The 20,136-nt window shown below is 39.0% G+C and overlaps 1 protein-coding gene across 1 annotated transcript; it reads right to left on the bottom strand.

Moving 5' to 3' along the window:
- Window positions 1-385: 385 nt before the first annotated feature.
- Window positions 386-16,465, bottom strand: kcna10a (potassium voltage-gated channel, shaker-related subfamily, member 10a). The gene is made up of 2 exons (XM_030733248.1): window positions 16,281-16,465; window positions 386-3,848 (listed from the first exon to the last, which is right to left on the bottom strand). Exon 2 carries the CDS (start codon window positions 3,692-3,694, stop codon window positions 1,985-1,987), a length of 1,710 nt encoding a protein of 569 aa, XP_030589108.1. The 5' UTR covers window positions 3,695-3,848; window positions 16,281-16,465; the 3' UTR covers window positions 386-1,984.
- Window positions 16,466-20,136: the final 3,671 nt, after the last annotated feature.

The following is a 20,136-nucleotide window of genomic DNA, read 5'->3' as shown; positions in this document are numbered from 1 at the left end:
ATGCCAGGGTAGCTGTCTGCCTGCAAAAGCTGAAGTTGGGTGAAAGAAAGGAGCAACAATTGTGAGCATCTAAGTTAACTCAGGTCTTTACCCAATAGAGATCCTGACGAATGAATACAGTTCAGGAATAAAATAATTGTGCAAAAACCTTCCAAGATCACATTTGGTAGAAAACCAAGTAATTCTGATGGGTTCGCTTGTTCTTGCCACTGTATAGTCTTATTTCAATCACATGCTCAACCACCACACTTCTGCAGACATCACATAAGTCCAAAGTTATGTATTTTAAGATAAAATCATATTCCTGGATGCAGATTAGCATTAAAATTTCTTTCCAGAATTTCTTTTTTTATAACAGTGAAACAACTTTTAAATGGACAACAGGTATGTTACATTGACAGAGCACAATTATTCCTCATAATAAGACAGATTTTGGGATATTTTTTGCCTTATGTCCCTTGGCCCTGTAACAGTTCCCTTTATTTACCTTATTGAGCAATTATCTTTGGCTTACTTCTCTTATCATTCAACTCTTTGAAAGAGAGGAATTATCTATGACTCAAGTTTCTAAGTCCACAATAGGTTATTGATTAACAGGGAAAAAATGAAATCCAAATTTGGAAGAACTGAACTAACCTCATAAATAAAGTGATTCATTATACTTTGCATAACTTCATTTAAAATTCATTCTGACCTGAAATATTATATTGGACAACATTTTTTTAAAATAACACACAAAAATACATGTAAAGGAACAAAATGGTTAGAACTTTTATAATACCATTCAAGTATGAAATCGAAAATACTGAGCATATATGCATGAGAGACATAGGTATTACAGTGGGATTATATATGGCATGTTCAACAGTATCCCAACATTACATGATTTAAGGCACTCCATTATAATACAATAAATAAAAACAACAATAATATAAAGTGGACTCATTCTGACTGTTAATGGTGGAGAATTCTTACCCGCACAACCCAGTGAAAATGAATAAATACTTCACAATCATGACTTACTTTCTGAATAAATTAATAAATACATGATGGCTCTAATCTAGACAATAAGCACAACACAAATGAGTCTTACAAGACACTTGCAGGAAAGCAGTGACCTTGGTCTTGTTTATTTAGAACTGACCAGCAATCCCATCAGTTTTGCAGAGTTATCTGCAGGTTTTATTGGGAAACAAAAAACATTTCAATTAAGCAGAGAGATGAAATGAGGTATAACATATTGTCCAATATAATTTCTTGTGTTCCTGTGGCCAGTGTTTAAGGACTGTGTGCTGCATAAACACATGGTGGGTTGCCCGCCTTTTTTTTTACAATCAATAGCTTATCTGATATCTGATTTATCAGTTTTTCAGTAGCTGAGAACTTATTCCAATAAGATGAAATGGCTATCAATTATGGAATTTTGATCATAAAATAAAATAACAATGTGACAGGTAAGAATTTGCTTTACTTTAAATGAACTTTAAATTGTTTGATATGTTATGGCCCAATAAAATACTGATGGAACGCTGTGTTAAACATCTTTGAGGCCAAAATCACAACAGTGAATAATAAATATTAGGATTACTGGCCAATACGATGAAAGTAAGACCAATTTTTTTCTTTAAAAGGATCCATTAAATGAGAATGAAGGAATTTACTAAGTTATGTGCAAGCTAAACTCCTAACATGAAATATAATGATATGGATTCCTAAACATTAATATGGGGAACTCTTTCACTAAGCTGTTATTTTCAAAATGCCATTTCCATATTGGACATAAGAGGTAAATGTGGTACAACCAGTTTATCATTATAAAACACATTTTTCACAAGGTGCAGTGCAGATCTAATGAATCCACTGGGCCACTCTCAGCAGTGACCATATTATCATATCTTCTTTAATATTCATTTACTGCTTAGTGGCAAAGTCTCTTCTCCTATTAAACAGTGTTCTTCTGAGATTATTTCTCTTTGTCACCTTGTCAGATCCCATTGGCTTTATTGAGTGAGGTGTTGCTACCCTGTGTGGTATCCTTTATGGCTTTCTCAGCAGCATCTGTCATTGGCAGCTTGTCCTCTGCTTCTGTCTCTCTGTGGTAGAAGTAGTTGAAGTTGGAAACAATGACAGGAACAGGCAAGGCAATGGTCAACACACCTGCAATGGCACACAAGGTGCCCACCATCTTACCCCCCACAGTAATGGGACACATGTCTCCGTAGCCTACAGTGGTCATGGTAACAACAGCCCACCAGAAGCCATCGGGTATGCTGACAAACACTGTATTAGGCTCGTCTACCTCAGCAAAGTAGATAGCACTGGAGAAGAGGATGACGCCAATAAAGAGGAAGAAGATGAGCAAACCCAGCTCACGCATGCTAGCCTTCAGAGTCTGTCCCAGGATCTGGAGCCCTTTAGAGTGACGAGATAATTTGAATATACGAAACACCCGCACCAAGCGGATGATACGCAGAATGGCCAAAGACATGTTCTGCCCTGAGCTTTCTTCTGGAGTTGTGGCCAATTCTGTAATAACAGTGACAAAATAAGGGATGATGGATATGATGTCAATGATGTTCATGAGGTTGTGGAAGAACTCTCTTTTGCTAGGGCAGACCACAAATCTCACACACAGCTCAAAGAAAAACCAACCAATGCAGGCAGTTTCAATGAAGAAGAAAGGATCTGAGAAAGTTGTGGGCTTTACACCAGGTGGAGACATAGAACTTCTGGATTGGTTAAAAGGTTGCACTGCTGTGGGCACAACTCTGTCAGCATCATCTCTGAATTCTGGAAGTGTTTCCATGCAGAAAATAATAATGGATATGACAATGACAAGGACAGACACCAGTGCTACACCTCGGGCTGCATTGGAGCTCTCTGGGTACTCAAACAGCAGCCAGAATTGTCTATACATATCATTACTAGGAAGAGGAATCTCAACATCTTTTAAAAACCCTTCATCTTCTCTGAACTGTTCCATGGCCTCATTTCCAAGCTCATAGAAGAGAATTTCATCTGCAAACACATCAAGGGGAACGTTTGCTGGCCGTCTAACTTTACCCCCTGACTGGTAGTAATATAAGATTCCGTCAAAGCTGGGTCTGTTCCGATCAAAAAAGTACTCATTCCTCATTGGATCAAAGTAGTCCATCCTCTTCAAAGGGTCCCCTAGAAGTGTCTCAGGAAACTGGTCCAGTGTTTTCAGTTGTGTCTCAAAACGGAGACCAGCAATATTGATGATGACTTTCTGATCGCCATCATCCAGCCCTCGTTTATCAACAAAGATATCCTCACAGCACTCCTTAGCAAGCCGATTGAAAATCATCTCACTTTCCTTACTGCCCTCACTGCTTAGCAGCAGTTTAAAGTTTGAGATCATGTTAGCACAGCTGCTACGCTCCTTTCTACTTGGACTTGGCATTGTTGGGGACTGTGGTACTCTAAGTGTCTGTGTCTGTGGGATGGGTGAAGATGATGTGGATTCCCAAATGCATGGGGGTACAGGGCTGCAGTGGGATGGTGTAGGGGTTAGTTCTGTGGCTCTTAGATGGTAATTGCTGCTTGGGCTGTTGTGCTCTGGGGGCATGTCCACTGTGAGAGCTGTGGTCTCATCAGCATAGGTGTCCAGCTCATCCCCAAGGTTCCCATCAAGGTCATCCAGGCTCTCAAAGTCTACCAAGGCCACCTCCATGGCTTTGGTTCAGCCAGTGCAACACGCACACTGACAGTTGGGAGGCTCACACACCAGAGTCAGCAGCAGCAGCAGTGTACCAGAGGATTCAGTCTACAGTGAGACTGGCACAAGTAGGAAAGCTCCTTTGACTTGTTTTTTTAAAATCCAATTCCTGTAGAGTTGAAGAGGAGAGAGAAAGATTGTCAGTATGTTTCTGTTAACTCTGCAGAGTTTACTCTGTGACAAGCATCACATGATAAGAATATGACATCTGAAAGCACACAGTCGGTCATGCTATTTTCTTGGAAAATTATCTGGAAACATAAACTGAGAGACATAATTTATGATAGAAAAAAATAAAGGAATGTGGGAAGAAACTGGGATGTACAGGCAAGGCAGCTGAAATATGGATGGAAAGAAAGAAAATATATTAGCTGAAAATTTGAGTCTTTTTGAGAGAAAAACAAATAGTAGTAAATCATTTGATACTTGTTTCAGTTGCTTGTTATTGTGGAGGCACAGTGATGAGTCATGTAACTGTGAAAGCAGCAGACATTAAACAAAACAGCAACAGTAGGGCTTATTCCTTACATAGTCAAATATCTCTGACCTACTAAATCATTACCAAATTGTTGTCATAAACTTTTATTACTATTACTTTAAGTAACTACGATTAGAACTTAGCAGTAACCAGTGCATATACTGGACACAATAGTTACTTTAACAAACAAACATAATCATAAACATAGCATTTGCTCAAAGGAAAGGGATAAGAGCTGCATACCCTGTAATGACCCTGCGGGTTGTATGAGGAGGTAACTGGGACTCTGCATTTATTAGTGCATAATTAACTGAGTGTGCAGTGATAGCTTGAACCTAGTTTCTACCAGACACCGAGGCTCACGTTTAAACTCCAATGTGTGTGCATGTGTGTGTTGTACTGTATGTGTGTGCAACTGTGTGAGCGAGTGCTAAAGCCTGCAGATGTTTAATTAAAGACTCCAGAGATGAGTCACCACCTAAAACCAGTGCCAGTGACACCAATCCTCCTGGGAGAGAGAGAGAGAGAGAGAAAGAGAGGGAGAGAGAGAGAGAGAGAGAGAAATGAGAAATAATAAGGATGATATGAAAATTATTGGGGAGACAGATGTGGGTGGATGGGATGGGGACAGTATTGCAAAAAAGGGAAGTGTCAATGAGACAGAATGGGACTTGATAGGTGGGTGGATAGATAGACAGGATGATGAGAGAGAACCCCTGACAAAGAAAAGACAGTGATTTATCAAGATCAGTTGAAATGTGACGAAAACTTCCATAAAGGACGCAAAAATTGTGACAGACTGTCTTCACAGGAAAAAGGATCAACAAGGGTTAAATAGTTCTAAAGTACTGCAAAATATGTTAGATCATGTGGTTAATCATGTGATTTGAAAAATACAAAATGTTAAATGCTAAATATAATGGAAGTCTCATTTCCTCTTAAGCCTCCTGACTGGAACAAAATCAGAACTTTCTAATGATCCTGAAACAGAATCTGAAAACCAGACCTCAACTGTTAAGACACTTTGTTTTAGATAAATACCTGGAAATTATTGACATAGAGCTGCCAAACCAAAAAAAAAAAAAAAAAAAACCCAATATGCTTTAAAGAGAAAGTGCTAATTTTCATCTTAAATGACTGGCTCAGAAAGTCCCAGGAAGAAATAAAACTAGCGCGATTCTCCAACAAGACAACTGGTATTAAAAAGATGGAATGTCAGCACTGATTAGTGGGACTTCCTTAGATTAGTATTTGGCTTATTCCTAAAAGAGAGTGGAATCTGACTGAAGACATACGATATAATTATAAATATATTTTAACAACTGCAATGGCAAACTTGTCTCGCAGACCTTTTATGTTGAGGAAGAAACAAAGTGATCAATAGCAACAATACTCCCAAAGAGGCTCATCCACAGCACATCAAACAAGCAACAAACACTTTACCTTCCTTTGCAAGAGGTTTTTATACCATGAGCATCAAGGAATAAAAGCAGGAATAGGAGAAAAGGGTCCTCCACAAGTCCTGCTCCCAGCTCTTTCCCAGCTTCTCACTTGGGATCAGAATGATCAGTCACCCATGGGCTACTTTGGGTAACCTTATGCTAGATTAGAAACTAGAGCTGCGGCAAAGGATACACATGTACAAACACACAAGCCACAGACAGGGAAAAAGTGGAGAGCAAACTCATTCTAAGGCTTGTTAATTTTGCATATGGGCATGTATGAGTGCGTGTGAGACTGTGTCTCAAACCATGCATATCGTAAGCTGTCTGTCAGTGATCTGAGTGAGGTACTCAAGGCTTTCTAGACTGGAACGGGGCAATTAGATCCTCAGAATTTTCCATGCTTGACTTGGGCTGCACACACATATACAAATGCAGGTGCACACGCGCGCGCACACACACACACACACACACACACACACACACACACACACACACACACACACACACACACACACACACACACACACAAAATGCCCCCACAGAGGTCGTATCCATATCTGATTTGCTTACAGTATCGCAATCAATTATTGATTTTTTGCAACTTCAGCATGTTCAACAACAGAGGAGTAGAAAGAGTGATGACACAGTGACAAGTGCAGAGCTCCCTTTCACAGCCAACACAGCTTTCCATCTTCCACTGTCAACTCTGCAGAGCTCCTCTGTTTGAATTTTCTCTAAGTGTAATCTCTGTCTAAGCTGCATTACTAACTTTATTGATTTTCACTCCAAAGTACTAATACATCCCATCATTACTGCAGTAAAAAATAGGACATATGCTCTTAAGGGACCACCAGAGGTTATAGTTGATCTTACAGTGCTGTGCAAAAATCTGGAACCACTCCTCATTTCTTTATATTTTGCTTCCAAGCCTGGCTTTCTTGTAATTTTTACAAGTTCTCCAGGCCATCTGAAGGTCTTTTAAAGTTTTTCTCTGGACATTTCTTTCAGTCCAGTCCTTGCACCTGTAATGGAATGGAAACAGGGAGAAAAGGCCATATTACGCAAGAACTGGACTGAAAGTCAGTGGCAAAAGGTCTTAAGCAATGATCAATCCAAATTTTACATTTTTGGTTCAAATGCTTCAGCCATACCACCCTGAACACATCCGATCTCGTCTGATCTCCTAAGCTAAGCAGGGTTGGGCCCAGTTAGTACTTGGACGGAAAAATGTCAGGTGGTGTAAGCTTTGCAGCTAGAGTACTGACAGGGACTAGAACGAGAGAGCATATTTCTCCAATATTGGCTTTTCTTTATTAGCTCCCTGTTAAAACCAGAATTTAAAATTCTTCTTCTCACATACAAAGTCTTGAATAATTAGGGCCCTGCTTATCTTTAAGACCTCGTAGTACCATATCACCCCAATAGAGCACTTTGCTCTCAGACTCATGGCTTACTTGTGGTTCCTAGGATACTTAAGAGTACAATGGGAGGCAGAGCCTTCAACTTTGAGGTCCCTCTTCTGTGGAACTAGCTCCCAGCTTGGATTCGAAAGACAGACACCCTCTCTATTTTTAAGATTAAGCTTAAAACTTACATTTTTGCTAAAGCTTATAGTTAGGGCTGGATCAGGTGACCCTGAACTATCCCTTATTTCTTTCCATTCACCTCTTTTTACTCTGTTTATTCACCACTCCACATTTAATCATTAGTTATTATTAATGTCTGGCTCTCTTCCACAGCATGTCTTTTGTCTGCCTCTCTCTTCTCAACCCCAATCGATCGTGACAGATGACTGCCCCTCCCTGAGCCTGGTGCTGCTGGAGGTTTCTTCCTGTTAAAAGGGAGTTTGTTCTTCCAACTGTTGCCAAGTGCTTGCTCATAGGGGGGTCGTTTTGACTGTTGGGTTTTCTCTGTAATTTCTGTAGGGTCTTTACCCTACATAATGCACCTTGAGGCAACGGTTTGTTGTGATTTGGCGCTATATAAATAATATTGAATTGAAACTGAATTGAAAATCCTGTATATGGTGTAGGTCAGGAGAGAGGTGAGCGTGAACAGTGAGTGTCTCTACAGCCATCTGTAAAACACGCTGGAGGCTCTGTCTTGGTTTGGGGCCACATTTCAGCCAGTAGTCGTTGGAGATTTTTCCAAAATTGATGGAATTTTGAAATCAGAAATGTACCACCAGATCCACCACGCAATGCCATGACAATGGCTTCATCACAGCAATGGTTGAATACATTAGCCATCTAGGAACTCATCTGAGCTCAGAACTGAACTCAGGGGTAATAAAAAAATGAGAAAGTATTTAATGCAAGTGGAAGCAATAAATACTTTACAGTATACAGAGCAGTGAAAACAAAATATCTTGCCTCCCTGACTAGAGCAGGAGAGTGTAAAACACAGTGTCATATGGGTTCATGCCAACACATGGTGGTATTCTTGCTATGCTATTAATATGCAGGATGCCATGATGAGAGAAACCAATGAGAAGAAAGCCCTTGTTATATATGATGCTTTAATGCTCACAGGAAAGCTTGGCCCACAACAGAGAGGAAAAATTGCATACCACCGTATAGGGATTTGCATCAGAGCTATGTATGCTGTGATGAGCAGTACATTTTAGTAAGCTATCCCTTGTGACTTTATCACATGTGTGTAAACATGAACAGATGTCAAGGCTGATCTAGCTTAACTACAATCCACTCCTTTGCTGGTGGCCTGTATGTATATATGTGTCCAATATTTAACTTCGAGAGTTGTCCACATAGAGTGAAACTTTTCTTTTTTTTCTGTTTGAACTAAAATGTATGCTATATTCGCCACCCTAGCACCACAGTGACTGAAAATGTGTGATACAGATGTTGTTTCCACATAACAGTATCAACTACTTTAGACAAAGTGATGTTCAAAAGGTTTTGATCCAAAACTGTTAAGACGCATTGATGCACTGTAGTCTTTGACACAAACTGTGATTTACTACAGAATATTTGTGAGCACAAGAATAAATTTACAGGTGAGCACAGATAGTGATATGCACTAATTCCTGTTAACTTTCTTTTCTATGTAAAGAACCACCATGAAATGCTCTCTTACTTTAAGTCCCAGTAAGCATAGTATAAATTGACCTTGCTTGACGGACCCTGTGTTATTCTACTGAAATGTGGTGGGTGGGGTGGTCTCTGGCTGTGTGAGGGCATTAGATGATATTTTTGGATCAGAGTTTTGACCCTATTAAGAAGATTAATGCAGGCTGAGCAGCTCAGTGCTATAAGCCGGGGAATCTCTTCCGTCAGATCAACACAGATACCAGTGAGTTCACACACAAACATGAAACACACACCCACCCACACACAGACACACACACACACACACATAACACTCACAGATGTAGACACAGAAAAAAACATAATGCTCCCAGACTCACATATTCCAGCTTCACATATCTATACTCATACAGGAAATAGAGATTGAACTCCTTACAAATGATACACTGTATTGCCAAAAGTATTTGCACATCTGCCTTCACACACATATGAACTTGAGTGACATCCCATTCTTAAGCCATAGGGTTTATTATGATGTCGGCCCACCCTTTGCAGTTATAACAGAAGGAAGGAGGGCTTTCCACAAGGTTTAGGAGTGTGTTTAAGGGAATTTTTGACCATTCTTCCAGAAGCACATTTGTGAGGTCAGACACTGATGTTGGACAAGAAGTCCTGGGTGAGTGAATACTTTGAGCAATATAGTGTATGTCTTCAGAATCTACAACCCCAATTCCAAAAATGTTGGGGTGCTGTGATGTAAATCAAAACAGGATGTGATATTTTTCAAATCTCATACACCCACATTTTACTCACAATAGAACATAAAAAACATATCAAATTTTCAAAATGTGAAATGTGTCATTTTAAGAAAAATGTCATAGCAAATAGCTAATTTCCCTTCCTATAACGACTGTACTTAGTTGCAAAATTTTATTACCAAAGGTGGAAAAAGTACAAATGTTCTTCACTTAAGCGGAAGTACAGATATTTGTGTTAAAAAAATGCTCAACTTCTTTACTCAAGCAAAAGTGATAAAGTACAGACTCTGAAATGTGCTCAGCATATCAAAGTCAAAGGTAGCTTTTTGGAGAACATTTCTACCAGCTATTTTTAGACAAAGGAAATCGAATTTTGTTCTATATTAATATTGTAATAAAATAATATCAGTACATGGGAATACAAACTTTATTTCAACTTAATACTGATGAAATTTCACAGCTTGAACATTTGCTATCTAGAATACGAGCATAGAAAAACAAAGCGAACTAAAGAAAATCTAAATCCATTTGCTGTTGCCTACATTATAGACGTTGCTTCTGCACCGAGAATGATTACAGCCAGGGCTTAAAGTGGGACTTGGCAGGTGTGGTAACCCTAAAATCAGTTGTAGTGTTCAAACATGGAGAAAAAAGTCATAGTAATTTCTACTGAGAGCTCCAACAGATTTCATTTGTGTACAGGCTGTGGTCACCTGACCTCTGCTGCTGCTGCTCTGAGGTTTACTGCTCTTTGTGGATTTACAGAACTCAAGATACAAGCTGATGTTTCTATCTTGGCTGGTTTCCATCCCCTATACTGACAGTATATTGGTTATACTGTTTTTATAACAGCAACAACAAAGTTGATGTAAAGGTGAAATTCAGCACCTTCAGCTTAAATTCAAATGAATCTCTGCTACACTTGATGTAACCTAACACTGACCAAGAATATCAGAGCGTCTCTGCACCAGTCCAGCATCACCACAGTGCTACAAACTAACTAGTGTAGCCTGCACTAAAATGGCTAGTATTTTCACATAACCTTTGAATAACATAAAGTCTGTATACCTCAATTCATTTTGCAAGATGTTTCACAATCTGAAAAAAACAAAACAAACAAAAACACAACTTCACATTAAAAAATGAGCACATTAAATGTAAGCTTTAAATTTCCATTTTCTTAGTGTCTTCTCCTGTCCTATGTTTCTTTCATTTTTACATCTCTCATTCTTTACTCTTGCTGGGAAATCCACTAACTGTACATTTAGCTCACAGACACAGTGTGTGAGAAACTGCACAGTTTGCGTGTTTGCTTATATTTGTATCAGTAAGATCAAATATAAGATATTTTGCTGTTTCAGATATTTTTCCTGTTTGAAAAATGTTGCATTTGAAATAACCTGCCACTTAAAAAAACATTACCAACCTTTTTGCTCACTCCTCTTCTGTAGCACTAACTAGATGCTGATCACAACTTATGGACATCTGCACCAAAAGCACCATTCCTGATCATCCCAGCCTACTTTAACCCCTCAGTATAGATGATGCATAAATTATATGGATTTTATTTTGCCACTTTCAATAAGTCCTGGTGATGCATACACCAATAGGATTGTCTTAAGTATTACTATTCCATTTTGGTTCAAATAAGTTTGATGTCCCAAAGGCATGCAGTGACATGAAATAATAACTCCCCTCAAATTCTTGAACCTAGAGCCACAAACCTGTTTTGAAAATGTAAGGAGTAGAAATTAGAGATACTTGTGTAAAAAATTTAGGAAGTTAAAATAAAAAATTGTCAGAAAAATAAATTCTCACGTAAAGTACAGATACCTGAAAATTCTGTATAAGTAGAATTTAACTTCTGACTTCTGTTTTTTTCTAACTCCTCTAAATTGTATCAAATCTATCATTATTAAAGATGTGGCTACTCTCAGTGACAACTAAACCAGCTTTAGCCAGTAACTGTCTGCTAAGCGTCACCTCAGTTAATATGAATCATTGAACTGAACCTCTCAACTGTGTTGGTGGTGGTTGTGCCTTTTGGAGCATTTTTCCATGCTGTTATCTGAAAAATTATATGCCTCACTATATGGTTAACTGTACAAGTTCAGTACAGCCCACCATAGACCTGTGCTCCACTTTTGGTTAGTGAAAATTATTTTTTTTAATGGTATATTACTTAGCTCTAATTAACAGGTGTTTGTGTCTGTGTGAAGGGTTGCATAATGGTCTATGCACATCTTTCCAGATTGTTTTGTAGCTTTTTATTGTCACCAGAGGGCAATGTTTGTTTGTGCGCTTGTTAGTCCTTCAGCCTGCTGTGGAGAAGACCAAAGTTGCAATGTACAACTCCACTGCTGCTCCCTTTCCTGTTGAGGCCCGCTTTTCAACCAGTCACTGTTTGACCTATGCATAGCATCATTGCCTCTGGGCTATGCACTATAGCTGTTTTGCTGGACTGCATGCAAGCGCCTCTGTGCAGGTTGCACACTCAGAATCCTTCACGCTGCCTAGCCAAATACCTATGCTTCAGGAACCACATCAAGCTACACTCACTGTGTTCCCTCAGGTCTTAATCAGCTCACCGAGGTCATCCATATTATCATCCAAACACCTCACATTTCCTCGTGATGATTTCTGGAACGGCTCTAGCAATAAAACCCCATTGTTTCCTCCTCTGGTATAGAAGGCCTTGTTGTGGGCAGTAGAGCTATTGCAGAATCAGATTCTCTGTTGCCAAAAGTATATACACCAGGCATTTAATGCAATGCTTGTAGCGAGAGCACTTCAAGTAAATAACTGGTATATTAACCTGTTAAGTCCTTTGCTGCATTTTGCTTTGTGGAGTCATAGAGAAGAGTTTAAGTGGACAAACATGGAATTCATGAGAGACACTGGTCTTTTTCTCCATTCCTCTTCTATATTGTTCCTTTAAATGTTAAAAATTTATCAGCATTACACAGTGTATTAGCCTTTGGAAGAAAAATAATATGCATACACAAGCACACACATGCACTACAGAGTACATACAGTTGTGTACTTCAAATACTCAAAAACATGCACCATCAGATGCACCTACTGTACACTGAGTAGATCACTGCCATTCATACCAAACATCTTTTTCTAAACATTTTTTGACAGTAACACAAATGTGTTACTCTTATTTATAATGATCAAACAACTATTATCCAAATAACAGATTTTTTAAATAACCCTATCCCTTCTGCTTGAGCTTCTAAATCACTTACTGAAATATGAATTACCAGTGTCCATTTGGTAATGCAGTTTTCATAATCAGAGCCAAATGCTGCCTCTCATTAATGTAGTTAAAAATAGATGCAATATGAACTTCAGTGTATCTCTGTACAGTATTTACTGATCACGTGCTGATGTGTGTGGTTGTGTGTTCACTTTAGCATCGTGAATTTGAACATGAACCTTTAATGTAGGAAGCTGCATCAAGTCCTAAACAAATACACAATAACATAAATAAAAATAACAAATCTTTTCAGAAATTAATGAATAAATGATGGCCATAACCAAGAGTACAACTTTTTTCTTTACTTTATTTAGTACCTATTGAAACTTATTTTACTTCAGTTATTTGTATTTACTGTGATAGTTACATGATATATTTTCAGTGAAAATTGTAGGGCTAATATCACCTTGGGGCTTTTTTATAAAAATTATTATTATAGTATTATTAATACTAACAAAAAAAAAGCATTATCATAGAATTATTAATACTTGGTTGGGGCCTTTCTGTGTGGAGCTTGCATGTTCTCCCTGTGTTTGCGTGGGTTTTCTACACATACTCTGGTTTCCTCCCACAGTCCAAAGACATACAGTTAGTGTGGTTAGGTTAATTGGTGATTCTAAATTGCCAATAGGTGTAAATGTGAGTCTGAATGAATCTCTGTCTTTCTGTCTCTCGACCTGTCCAGGGTGTACCCTGCCTCTCGCCCTGTGACAGTTGGGATAGGCTCCAGCACCCCTGCAACCCTGAAAAGGATGAGCGGAAGAAAATGGATGGATTATTAATACAGTATTTATGTCATAGTTACTGACAGTATAATGCTGTGTATTGTGACAGTTTGTGGGTCTAAAAGGAGATAAAAGTTGTGTGTCTTATCATGTTGTTACAGATTTAAGAAGATTATCTTAAGAGAAACTATAGCTTGATTACTAACTACAGTTCAAGATCTGTCCATACTAGCCAGAGTATGTAAAACATCTGGAGACAGTTGCATAACCCTCTGTGTAGATTCATGAATAAAACTGTGCACACAAAGACAAAAATGTGCACGTGAATTATTTTCACATTCATAAAGCTGTGCCTATGCATAGTCCTCTTATGTAACCACCGGGAAACTGTAGGCAATTACACAAGTCTTATTTCCAGTCTTATCTTTAGCGATGCACGTATACTGTCCTTTAATCAACCATTTGAATACCAAATGCTGTTTGCACCTGATGTTTTTAGATGTGGGACCAGCAAAGAAGATGATTAGTTTCACCTAATGTGAAATTCCAAAAAAAGAAAGAAAGAAAAAAAGACTATCAGCCTGAAAGCAAAGGAACAAAACAAAAACAACAAAAAAAGAGAAGATTTTGAGCATGTACAGCTTCTTCTTTTTTTTTTTACAGCATTCTCCATTTATCCTACAAAATAGACATAAATAATAAAAGGCAATTATTTCCAAAGCCATTTGTGAATACTGCACTGAGTGCACACCATCATCACACTGAAATAAAGAAATCTAGTATGAAATAACCTGATGATCTGCAACAAGACATCTACATATTCCCATATAAAGAAACTCCGTGTGTCTGTCTGGAGCAGATTGGTAGTTTAAGTGCAGTCTCCACGAGGCATTTATAGGATGTAAGCAGCTGATGCTGACATGGGTGTGTCTGCAGGCTGCAGGCCAAGTCTCAGTGCACAGCAGCTGGGACCAAAATCCTCCCTTGGCATTTAGACAAGACACACATATAACAACAGCAACAGCCAAAATGACTTCCTAGTAAATGGAAAACTTCCTGTGGCGCATCTAAAAGCAAAATAGTGTGCAAGGTATCCACGGAGGCAATTACATAGTTCTAACAACAGGTGTGAACTATTGTCATTCAGTCATACAAAGACATGAGCAGATTAACAAGATATAAAGAGGTTTTAGTGTGTATTTTACTTGTAAAATATGTAAGCACTATCCTGCTTGTTGGTGTATCTGAGTGGAAAACAGAAGAAATCAGCCAAGTCAGCTATTGCTGCTTTGACAGTATATCCTCAGTTACTGGCAGAGAGGTTGACAGAAAGACTAATGGGTTTGTACAGAAATCCCGCCAGAGGCCAACTATTATTAAAACAAAGACACAAATTTTGTAATTCTTTCTACATGGCAGAGCCAGCAAGATTAAATTAATAGCAAATCAAATCACAAAACAAGGAAACAAGCAAAAACCACCACCACAACCAAACTTAAGCAACAAACTTATTTTCTGGGGGTCTGCCTACTATAGCTGTTTTAAAAGAGCTCCAAAAAGAAGACAGGTTGTTTCTCAACCAAGATAACTAAACTGGCAGCAGCTGTTATTATTCACTGTTTAAAGATAGTTTTCCTATGAGATGAGATTGTATATGCACACTTTTGTTGTTGTCTGTAGCCTAGACCTCAGAAAAACAAAGAACAAGTTTAGACCTTGCCCTGTGAAGTCCTGTGTGTGACCTGTCGTCCACGAGCGCTGTTGAGCCATGCCTGCGTGACTTCATAAATATCTTCTCAAAATTTTCCACTGAAATGTTTTTAATGCCTTCATTGATATCTTCATGACCATTGTCCATCAAATTCACCCTTCCAGCACTGACCCTGGCCACCTACCTCCCCCATTGCCTGGCACTTTTCTTTCACTGTGGGGATTAAGCCTGTCTCAGTTACAGAAATATTGCATTATTTTTCAGAAGCCTTTTTTGTGCCAGATCCAGACGGGGAAAATATGGCCATCTGGTCTGACTTTATTACATATCACTAATCTCAGGTGGCGTACAAACAAGCAACACGCATCCACATGCACACTCAAACGCACACACGCATACAGATGGCAAAATTCACTGTGCACATTGTGTGAATTTCCACGTGTACTCATGAAATTACCATATGACATACTGTACCATTTTTCATCCATGAAGAATCTTTGCAAGCAAGAATAGACTCTACTGTGGAATCTACTGTGTCTGCACCAGCTTATGGAAATATACAGGCTTATGTGGAATTGTTGATAGAGTAAATTATATAATTTGGTCGGTGTTCAGAACAAGGTGCTTGGACACCTGTGTAGATCTCATGACTTCAGTGGTAGTCACTGGTTGGAACTTAGTCTAAAAACACACTAGATGAGACTGAATGTGAGGTGATATATAAAACTGCATGGTGCAGATGTAAATACTTAATAGAGCAGTGCATTAAATGGCGGTGGAATTACTCAAATGAGCAGTCTCTAAAGCCTACTTCACACTTATTGGTAAGTATGTAGGCCTACAATAAGACAGTTCTATTTTCTGCAGTCCACTCAGTGGTACCAATGAATGGAGCCCTACAGCTTCAATCTAATCCATTTCAGAGTTAAATAGTAGTGATTTTAATTATGACAACTTAATGCTTACTTTTTCATTTCTTAAGAAGCATATTGTTTGATAGCTGCAGAAGATATATTCTGCTTTTCCGGTGACAACAAAAGTACCGCAAACGTGAGACAGCTGGTTAATTACAGGAAACTTGTAACGAACTCTTCCAACAGAGTAAAGGTGCCTACCTTGATTGCCGTGACGATTGCACAAACTTCCGGGCGTTGCTGGTGAAAGTTTAATGCGCCGTGCCGCGCCGTAGGCATAGTTAATGCCAGCGGGATCGACATTTAACCACAATAAGCTTCTTGTCAGCCACCGTGTTGACCGCACCGAAAGCACGCACGGCCGAGGTGCCCCGGCCAATTACCCAGGGGCCAGATGCGAGGGTGATATAACAACAGCATGATGCCGTTTAATTTGGGCAATTCCCTAAAAATCCCAGTTTTTCTTCGTCCTCCAACCAAATCTGTCTCTTCATCACAAAGGGGAGGAGAGAGAGAGAGAGAGAGAGAGAGAGAGAGAGAGAGAGAGAGATTAAAGCCCCAACCTCTGCCCATCTGCTTTATGCTCTCTTGGCTGCAACATCACGATAACTTTCTATTTTCATTTCTAATCACATTGCTGAGGGAAGAAGTCTGGATGATTCTCATTGTGTTGCCTTATGTTGCAAATTACTTTTATGAATGGATTCACATTTTTTGGAAATATTTAAAACAGTTACCTACTCCACAAATTTAGCAGTGTTAAAGTTACTCCAAATTTATCATTGGAGTGATGCACAGTTTTAGAAATTATGAACAGTAATTCAATTCAATTCAATTTATTTATTTATATAGCGCCAAATCACAACAAGTAGTCGTCTCAAGGTGCTTTACGTTGTAAGGTAAAGACCCCACAATAATTACAGAGAAAACCCAGCAGTCAAAACGACACCCTATGAGCAAGCACTTGGCGACAGTGGGAAGAAAAAACTCCCTTTTAACAGGAAGAACCCTCCAGCAGAACCAGGCTCAAGGATGGGCAGTCATCTGCCGCGACCGATTGGGGCTGAGGGGAGAGACAGGATAAGAGACATGCTGTGGAAGAGAGCCAGAGATTAATAATAAGTAATGATTAAATTCAGAGTGGTGTACAGTATAAACAGAGTAAAAGAGGTGAATGAAAAGAAACACTCAGTGCATCTTAGGAACCCACCAGCAGCCTAGGCCTATAGTAGCATAACTAAGGGATGGTTCAGGGTCACCTGATCCAGCCCTAACTATAAGCTTTATCAAAAAGGTAAGTTTTAAGTCTAATCTTAAAAATAGAGGGTGTCTGTCTCCTGAATCCAAACTGGGAGCTGGTTCCACAGAAGAGGGCCCTGAAAGCTGAAGGCTCTGCCTCCCATTCTACTCTTAAGTATCCTAGGAACCACAAGTAAGCCAGCAGTCTGAGAGCGAAGAGCTCTATTGGGGTGATATGCTACTACGAGGTCTTTAAGATAAGATGGGTACTGCAGCATAAAGGAGATATTGCCTCCTTTATTTCATACCATCCCTGCTGAAATCACTCTTTCAATAACCTACATTTTGCCGTAATAATTCCTATTTATACTGTGAGGACAAACAGCATCTATCTAGAACAAATCAAAGATCACTTGGTCAAAGGTCAGCAACCAAAAGGAAATAACAGATAAGTAAAAAGTTAAATAAATTCAGTTCATTGCACTCTCAAGACAAATAATCTAATTATCTTGTATAGTTAGGCCAGTAATGAATGCACTGTTGAGAGTAGTATAAGTAGTTTGAGAGGTTCAATGATTGGCGATCATACCACTTAAATGGGGCAGTTCCTAAATTACTCAGGTTCATACAGTTTCCTTCCTGCCTGAAACAGTGTGAACCTTTGTGGTTGGTTTGGGAAGCCAAACCAACGATAAAAGCAGCAGGCAGAGGGGGAACACAGAGACGTGCTGGAGCTCAGTTCAGGGTTTATGGTAAGATGAAATAATAACATTTGCAGATAAACAACAGCAATGCCAGCATTTACAAAGCATATGGCAAGCAGCAGCTTCTTGGAGTATTAAGCAAGAGCCTCAAGCTGTCATAGCCACTGTGTTTTTCTGCATGCTGCCTTTTCTGTAATACCATTACAGGTGAGTACATAAACTCACTGGACCACTTTATACAAACAACATGAAGCATGGATCCATCCTGCCTTGCAGCTGCAGTTCAGGCAGGTAGTGGTGGTGGATCAGTGTGTGGGATATTTTCTTGTCACAATCTGAGCCCTTTAGTAACAAATGTTTAAACACCAAAGCCTCGGCAGCATGTCACAAAGCTCAAATAATCTCGAGCTGGTTTCTTGAACACGAAAACGATTTCACTGTAATCAAATGACCTGCACAGTAACCAGATTTCAATCCAATAGAGCACCCTTGAGATGTGGTGGAACGGAACATTCGCACCATGGATGTGCAGCCGACAAATCTACTGCAACTCTCTGAGGAATGTTTCCAGCACTTTGTTGAATTTATGCCAAGACTAATTAAGACAGCTCTGAAGGCAAAAAGGGGTCCAACCTGGTACTGCTAAGGTGTACCAAAAAGGTTGCCAGTGAGTGTTTGAGTGGTCTTTACCTGCTGGTATAACAAGCCTTGAGCTGACCGCTGTAATGAAATAACACTTTACAAATAAAATAAATCAGAAATTGAATTAAATATGTGAGTAATGCTTTAAGGCAGAATATAAATGTAAACCTCTCCTTTATTTCCACATATAGATTGCTTTCCTTTTACTTTCAACACTTGTTGGCATGCCATTTTCCGGAGCAGCCATTCAGGCAATAAAAGGAAAAAGCAGGTGTTATAAATTAAACTAATGAATGTTCTGCGCCATTTAGATGCACGGGTTAATGTGAAACACCTGGCTTTATGAGGTTTTTCATCTGGAAACAGTTCTACTTCACATTCGTTGAAAGACCCGTCTTGCATTTTATATGAGACCACAGGTTAAAAGGATACTCCTCTTGATTAAATAAGATCCAGTATATTGACTCCAGAGCTGGCTGTTATCTTAATCTCTACTCATCTGTGTTTAAATGGATGTGGCTGGCACAGATACGTCCACAGGCTGACCTCTGGACCAGCACACAGCATCAGGTTGGGGAGGAGAAGCTGGGATCAGCACAGTCACGAGGAGTGTGTCATTGTATGGATTGGCTGCCCTCCATAGGCTATTAGTGGGACTGCTCTTTGGGAAACAACAGTGTCTGCATTTGTTTGTTAATAACACAGCGATGCAGTACATTTATACATGATGTTTGTTTGTTTTTTTTATCATAAATGTTTCCCAAAGTAACACTCAATCTGCTTCTCCCATACAACACTTATTAGTTTATTCTCACAGAATTTTAACAATTGGTGTGGCAAGGATAATGGGAAGTTGTTTGTGAGTCATTTATGAAATAAATGCATGTTTGTAACACATCATATGCTTTGATTTTATTCTGATTTTCCAGTTTGAATCACCACATTGTAATGTTTTGCAATGAGCCATGGCTGAAAGACCTGGAGTAGCGCTGCAAAAGCTAAAAGTTACAAAGAAAACAGAGAAAAATAAGTGGGGTTAATTTCTTTATGCACAGAAATGATTGAAAACCACAATTAGGGCATTTAAGGAAATAGTAATCCCCCTCCAAAAAAGTCCCCCCTAAGTCAGTCATTTTAGTTGCCAATAATAGCATCTCCTGATCCTTTTCCCAAAGATAAGCGCTATCTGTTTTCCCATAGGCATCCTTGAGTCAGTGGCCTATGCATTTTTCTGCTAAAATGGACTTAGACCAGCAGACTGCAGAGCATGGCCACAGACAGGTTATGTAACAATCTCATCTACATTTTTTCAATCTGAAATGAAGAGCGCAGATATCATTTTTTTCACCATTCACTAAGTGTAACTGTGTCCTATTTTCAGTGTCATTTAATCTATAATTCAATTACAAATACAAATACAGTGCACTTAAATTTATTTTGCCTCATTCAGCAATGTATTGTATAAATATTTT

This window comes from Archocentrus centrarchus, chromosome 7 (genome assembly GCF_007364275.1).
Source record: "Archocentrus centrarchus isolate MPI-CPG fArcCen1 chromosome 7, fArcCen1, whole genome shotgun sequence".
Taxonomy (NCBI): domain Eukaryota; kingdom Metazoa; phylum Chordata; class Actinopteri; order Cichliformes; family Cichlidae; genus Archocentrus; species Archocentrus centrarchus.
Note: the sequence above shows the minus strand (reverse complement) of the source record. Positions and strands in the feature narration are given on the sequence as shown.

Excerpts from the sequence above, each read along its gene's own strand:
- kcna10a (XM_030733248.1), bottom strand. The coding sequence starts at position 3,694 with ATGGAGGTGGCCTTGGTAGACTTTGAGAGCCTGGATGACCTTGATGGG.